At 46.9% G+C, this 7,500-nt stretch overlaps 1 protein-coding gene across 2 annotated transcripts in view; it reads right to left on the bottom strand.

The window, feature by feature from the left end:
* sema5ba (sema domain, seven thrombospondin repeats (type 1 and type 1-like), transmembrane domain (TM) and short cytoplasmic domain, (semaphorin) 5Ba) overlaps positions 1-7,500 on the bottom strand; it is a 227,406-nt gene that overhangs the window by 82,981 nt on the left and 136,925 nt on the right. For both annotated transcript variants that reach the window (XM_080456598.1, XM_080456599.1), the window contains exons 6-8: positions 5,222-5,284; positions 4,089-4,187; positions 3,174-3,387 (exon numbers count right to left, since the gene is read on the bottom strand). In XM_080456598.1, coding sequence (XP_080312724.1) covers positions 3,174-3,387; positions 4,089-4,187; positions 5,222-5,284 — 376 coding nt within the window. The remainder of the gene's footprint in view (positions 1-3,173; positions 3,388-4,088; positions 4,188-5,221; positions 5,285-7,500) is intronic.

The raw sequence follows: 7,500 nt of genomic DNA, 5'->3' as shown, positions 1-7,500 counted from the left end.
CCGCCCCTGACTGCAGAGGCTTAGGACTGGAAATGAGATTTTCATTCACACCCAGAAATCCAGCGGGATTCATCTTATTCCATGACACGGGCAGAAACCTCCATGAAGCAAAGTGGGCTCTGTCTGTAATCGCATGTGTGTCTGTGATATACCAGGCCAAATTGGAGCACAAAATGTTTACTTCTCTGTGTGTGTGTGTGTGTGTGTGTGTGTGTGTGTGTGAGTGTGTGTGTGTGTGTGTGTGTGTGTGCGCGTGTGTGCGTGTGTGCATGTGTGTGTGTGTGTTTGCTTGCTTGCGTGCGTGCGTGTGTGCGTGGGTGTGTGTTTGTGTGCCTGTGCATGTTCGTGTGTGATTCTGTGAACGCATGTCTGGAACCAGCTGTGATTATGCTGATGAGCACACTGTCTCTGCGACTCATCTCTTCTACTCCCACATAATCTCTCTCTCTCTCTCTCTCTTACACGCGCACACACGCACACGCACACACACACACACACACACACACACACACACACACACACACACACACACACACACACAAACATACAGTACGCACGTGTTTAAATACACACAGACACACACGCCCATAGAGGTCACGCACACATGAAGGCACAGACTTGCATGCAGTCTGCACACACACACACACACGCGCACACATACACACAGGCAGTGTGAGACATGCTGTGCGTTGTAATTTCACCCTCTCCCCGCCGTGAGGAATAATTACGCCACTCGCTGATTCCAGCGTCTGCCGTTTACTCGTGCCCCCCAGTCCCCGTCCCCGTCCCCGTCACCACACACACCTTAACACCCCCCCCCCCCCCCTCACTGCTACTACCGCCAACTTCACGCAAACAAGCGCACGCGGTCTTGAACAATTCCCCACGTCTCGTGGGCGACACAGAAGGGGCTTGAAAGACGAACCAGACAAACAGCACTCTTTTGTCCTCCATTCTCCCGTTCCCCTTCCCACCTATAGCTGACGCTTTGATGCTCCCATGATGCCTTGCTGCACCACCACCCACTCCCAGTCGTACATATTTAAAACCTGTGTTAATTTAACTGTGTAAGTAAGTAAGTAAGTAAGTAAGTAAGTAAGTAAGTAAGTAAGTAAGTCAAAGTGGCTTATTGTCGGTATCACTATCAGCCGATCAACGAGGCTGTCTATGCCCTTTACAATGGGCCAGACAGCAGGGAGATGGATTGCTGTCGTGGAGTGCGGCTCCATCGTCAGCTCCCCAGTAGTTACAGCATGTCTTTGTTACCCGAGCCATGATACTCACACGCTGAGTAGGCGCTGCCTGGTATCAAAGCCAGAAGCTCGTGATTCAAGGGCAAGTGCTCTATAGCCAAATGGACCCGCAAGGATCCAGTCGGTTACATTCGTACGCTCTTGGAGTTACAAAGGCACACATGAAGACTGAAGATTATACTGTGTGCTATCATGCAGTGTTGATTTTGACAGCATATTTTCATTTAGTTTTAGTCATAGTCTTTTGAATAAAATTCCATTTAGTTTAAGTCATATTTTAGTCATCTGAAAAGTTTTTGTTTTAGTCTAGTTTTAGTCGACTAAATATCATAAGAATTTAGTCGACTAAATCTACAGTTGATTTAGTCGACTAAAATGTATTTTGGCGGCCCTTGATGGCTGATCTAACACTTGGTTGTATGCTGAAAATAGCCGATCTACAAGCTCGCGTTGTGAGCTTGTAGCTTGTGTGAAAAGGTAGTCGACGAAATCAACACTGCTATCATGACTGACCCAGTCTTCCAATAACCGGTTTCCTTCCCCCTGCCCACTCTCCGTTGCCCCATGCCCCTGTTCGATCTGATGACGTGACGTCTGAAGGCTCTTGTGGATGGTTCTCGGAATTTTCTGCTGCAGTCAGGGAGCGTGCGTGGATGGATTTCTATTTTGTCTGGGGTTTCGCTCGGAGGAAAAAGGCCCACCGTCAGCAGCCGCGGCGGGATTATTGACACCTTCGGTAACACTAAACCGACAGTATGGCCAAAGTCTTTTCATCTTCCCTTAGCATTCCTAACACTCACCCAAGCCCTATATACACCCCTGGCTGTGTAGACATAGCACAACACAACCCTGGGTCCTAATGGTATTTGTAAGCCTTTGAAAATATACTCCTCACAGACTGATCAAACTTGGCTGGCACAAATTGGCTGTTTGAACAAAACAAAAAAAAAGCGCACACTTGGCCCATCTGCTGTGCCAAGTGACTGGAATGTTTAATGATTATTTGACACTTAAGACTTAACCTTACAACTTAAGCTTGTGTGGATTAGTTAAAAATCCCGCGAGCGCTCAGACGCGATCAGATTACTAATCCTATTAGGTCTGATTTCTCACACTTGATACGGGGACAGTAGTTCAGTGAAACACAGTGACTGCACAAAGATCTAACACAAATCTCTGTATTGTTATCATAACCCAACACGTTGGCCAGGTAATCGGAGAACTGAAACGTGGCAAAAAAGGTGGAAAACCCAGCGGGAGCCGCAAAGTTCGCCGAGCAAGAATGAGCTACGTTGATAAACCTGTGATAAATGCAAGGTACAATTCGTAAACAAACTACTTACTTCATTGTGTGACAAATTATTCACACAATTTGACACATACATTTGAGAAATTCAGAAAATTTCCCCAAAATATAGATGCTAGTGGTTTGCATAAATGTTTCATTAGATTTGTCAATTGGGATACTATCAAAAATAAATATAAAACATATCAGATATTTCCCAAAATGAAATGCATGTATTTAATTCAGTCTGAACAGAAGCAGGGATAAAACATATCCCCACCGGCCATAAAAATTAATAACCAGAGGGGCGATATATCAAAAGCAGAAGCATGGACCCAGTGTTGCCAGATTCTGTGAGAGACAAGCAACCAAGTCTAGGGAAACCAGCCCAAAAGAAGCGACTATCGGCCACATGTGCACTTTAACATATACAACAGCTATTTGAAAATAGCAGATCTACAAGCTCACAACGCGTCGCGATGCAGCTCACAACGCGTTGCGATGCGACGCGTTGTGAGCTTGTAGATCGGCTATTTTCAAATAAAATCTTGCGGGGAAATTATAATAAGCCCCCCCACCACCCCCCCTAGCAAACCCTATAGATAAAATGATGAAACAGCACATGGCCTGCTTACCATTGAGCCACTTGGAGTTGTACTGGGCCGTGCGGAGGGGTGGCATGCCGCCCAGGCTGCGGTAGATGACGGGGTCGCGGCCCGAGAAGTCGATGACGGTGGCGGCGTACAGCTCGCCGCTCTCCGTCACCACGGCCGTGGAGTTGTGGCGCGGGTCGTACGGGCACCGCGCCACGCCGTTCACTCGCTCCAGCACGCTGCTCATGTTGCCCACCTGGGATGGACGCCGGAGGCACAAGTCAGAGAGGAGGGTAGAACTTTTTGGTTGTATTTATTTTTTGGTAAGTCATTTTAATCTTAAGCTGTGGTTTTGCTGGCAGCACTAACAACACAATTCCCCCCTTGGGGAGTGATAAGGTAATGTTTTATCTCTTAGAGCAGAGGTCTTCAACAGGGGGTCCGCGACCCCTAGGGGGTCCGCGGAGGTACTGCAGGGGGTCCGCAAAATTGGAGTTTGATTAAACAATATTTTTGTTTGAAAAAAAATTACTTTTTTTTTCTTTTTTTCCCCCAAAATGTCAAATTGTCTTTAAACATAACATGAATCCATAGCAAACAGATAAATGGAGGCACAATGCACAATAACATGGTATGTTTATACATATTTTGTAGAGAATTTTTATTTAGCACACCTACTGGGGCAGGTGCGTATAGGAGCAAGCAATATAAAACACAATTGTATACATAAATATACAATATATGTGGTAGCCCCCCCTACCCTACGAGGTAGGGGGTCCCTGCTCCATCTCCCCATCAGTTTGGGGGTCCCTGGCCTGAAAAGGTTGAAGACCCCTGTCTTAGAGCTAAGACAGACAGACAGACAGACAGACAGACAGACAGACAGACAGACAGACAGACAGACAGACAGACAGACAGACAGACTGACAGACAGACAGACAAGATGGATCCTCCTACCTCACGGGTGATACAGAGCGGCTGGAAAGCGTTGGTGCCACAGGTCATGACCTCGGTCTTGTTGACCAGTAGGACTCTAATGTAGTTCTGACATTCCACCTACAGGGGGGCGGTAGAGAGGAGAGGGTTGGGGGATTGAAGAAGAAAAACAAATAAAAGCACCATGGACTGCTTTCGAAATGACGAAAGTCAAAAGCCTGCGACTGTATGTTATCTTACATATTGTGATATATATACCGTATAGTGTTGTTGGAAAAGCAATGGACAATGTCCTCTGGTATCAGCTTGAAGACCTATGTAAGTTTTAAAAAAAAAGTAATTCAGTTCCCCCTATAGGCCTACTTACTTTTGATTTCCATAAAGGGGGAGAGAGAGAGAGAGAGAGAGAGAGTTTGTGTGTTTATGTGCGTGCGTGTGTGTGTGTGTGTGTGTGTGTGTGTGTGTGCGTACGTACATGCGTTTGTGCATGTGTGTGTGTGTGTGATTGTGCCCATTGTCATATAGACACTGAAAGAACCCTAACAAAGACGTTCAAAGACAGCCACTTTAGTATCTCGATGAACACAATCGTATTTCTCTTGATATTCCATTGGTATATCGACTCGAGCGTTCTGTTGTTTAACAATTTTATTAAGGGTAGATAATGCTACTTTGAATTCCGGGGGAGAATTGAGGTCATCACGGCCGTGCAGGTTTCACAGAGAAGTGATTGCCTGCTTTTTTTTCCGCATAGTTTTGTCTTTCTCTCCGTGGGCCCCTTTGAAGATAAAAATGACATGGCAATCAATTCTCACAAAGAAATAAAGAAAAGGCCTAACTGATCACACAGCGTTCGTTATCAGCCTCCTTTGAGGAGCACTCGTCTTGACCGGCTTACTAAACAGGCCCTGTGAGCCTGTGTGCGTGCGTGCATATGGTTTGTTTGTCAGACAGTGTGGCTTTTTGACCTCTTCCCTACTTGCTAAGAAAAAACAACTTTTGATTGAAGGGGCTGAAGCAGCTGCTCTACCTACGGGGGCGGCCTCTCACCCCCCTCCCCCCAGCCTCCCAATCAGCCAGTCCCCGCATGATAAGCCAATAGACAGACACTGTTGACAAGAAGTGTTGTAATTGGTGAGCGGGAAGGACGTTACCTCTGTTTTTCCTTTGCTCTGACAGGACCTCCTGGTTTCTTCGTCCGGTGCCCATTCCGTCGCCTGGGAGACACAAGACAAAAAAAGTTGAGAAAGGTGAGAAAAAACGTACGGAACGCGGCCAACTAGGGCCATCAGTCGCTACCAAACAGTTACGCAAACTGTTGACTGTTGCTAATATCGTAGGCACGCCACAACACCACAAAAGGAACGCATGAAAAGACGCTGGCCTCATTGTGGTTTGTTTATCGTGTAAACATGGAGACCGGCGTGCCAGCCAAGAGGCTTTGGAGGGAGGCGGGTTGAGGGTGGACGGCGAGGGGAGGGTGAGCTAACCAACTAAACAGAGGATGGTATTAGCATGCTAATGGCTCTCTCTCTCTCTCTATCCCTTCCTCTCTCTCTCTCTCCCTCTCCATCCCTGAGCTCCTCCGCCCACTGACCAATTATATTCCTCTCTCTTTAAAGACCTGCAGTGTCTTTTGACTACCGACTCATGCATGGACTTTGGCATGAACTTTGACAGACACTTGTTAAACTGTGCTTATATTCACTCATAGACTGTCAATAGATTGTATATAATTTATCCAGACACTCACTGTTGAAGGTCTGTTGACAAACCGTAAATAAATAATACATGCATTCTCATATTCACTTCACTGTTGATACATTGTACACATATCCATCTTGTATTCATTGCTGATAGTCTGTACACTGTATATATTCATCATTCATATATTCTATCAAACTAAGTGTTGATACAACTATCCAATTTCTGAACAAGGCCAGGAATTCAAATCTCAATGTGTTTTTTGCTGTTCAGACTTAAAAAACAATCTGATTCCCATCTGGAGAGGCCAAAAATCAGATTTGGGCTGATTTGAGCTGCCAGTGAGAACATACAGTAGCCTTAACTCTAACCTGCAGCACTACTATCGGGTGGGTCTTTTTAAAACCTGACCTACCCGACCTATAGATGAGAGACCACTCAACCTGATCCAAAACCTTTTATTCATTAACGACCCGAACCCATGCAATCCGAACCTAATAATTAATTGCATCTGAAGTTCAACCAAACCCCGCCCGACCCGTCACTCCCCCACGCATCACTAACCTCTATAATTCTCACTGCTGATGCTGCTACAGAATGACACCTGAATGCTATCAATAATCTTACCTAACATTACATCACTGTGGCTTAGTTGTGGATGCAGGCAGCATTCCAAAGGGTCTGCACGCACGCACGCACGCACGCACGCACGCACGCACGCACGCACGCACGCACGCACGCACGCACGCACGCACGCACGCACGCACGCACGCACGCTGCTTGGCTACCCTGGCTGTACGGGCGCTTGTTTACAGGTCTGAGAGATGGCCTTCTCTCTGTCATGGGTATCACTTTGTGTCTGGGCTTCTCTGACTAAAAATAACCCCCTTGTGATTCTGACCCACTCAAAGAGAGAGAGGGAGGGGGGGGGGGGGGGGTGCTGGAGCTGGCAGAGGTTGACAGGGAGCTGGCCGGTGCAGACGGACCAGCCTACCACCCGTTCAGTGGCACTGGTCTCATCCTCCACCCCCCCCAGTCTCCTCCTCTCCTCTGATCTCTGTTCCACACACACACACACACACACACACACACACACACACACACACACACACACACACACACACACACACACACACACACACACACACACACACACACACACACACACACACACACACACACACACACACACGTGTGCACGGCACGTGCGCGAGCACACGCACACAGAAGTAAAAAGTTTGCCATTTCTTCTCTCTTCTCTCTCTGTCTGTCTGTCTCTCTCTCTCTCTTTAGAGTTGCCGTTGAAATTGTACTACGGCGTGCTTTCACCGCGGTGAAGTTGGTATAATGTTGGATATTCCGGTTGCCTTTTATGGTGTGTTAAACGGGCCGTGGAACAACGCTAATGATGCAGACATGAACCAGCATTTGATTTATGAACAGGTGGAATTCATCATTTGATACACCTGAGATGCACACACACACACCGACACACACTCATGTGTGTGTGTGTGTGTGTGTGTGTGTGTGTGTGTGTGTGTGTGTGTGTGTGTGTGTGTGTGTGTGTGTGTGTGTGTGTGTGTGTGTGTGTGTGTGTGTGTGTGTGTGTGTGCGTGTGTGTGTCCATTGTCATATAGACACTGAAAGGACCCTAACAAAGAAGTTCAAAGACAGCCACTTAAGTATTTCAATGAACACAATCGCATTTCTCTTGATATTCCATTCAACG

Source organism: Gymnoscopelus braueri (assembly GCF_963280865.1).
Source record: "Gymnoscopelus braueri genome assembly, chromosome: 18".
Taxonomy (NCBI): Eukaryota; Metazoa; Chordata; class Actinopteri; order Myctophiformes; family Myctophidae; genus Gymnoscopelus; species Gymnoscopelus braueri.
This window is presented reverse-complemented; position numbering and strand designations above follow the sequence as displayed.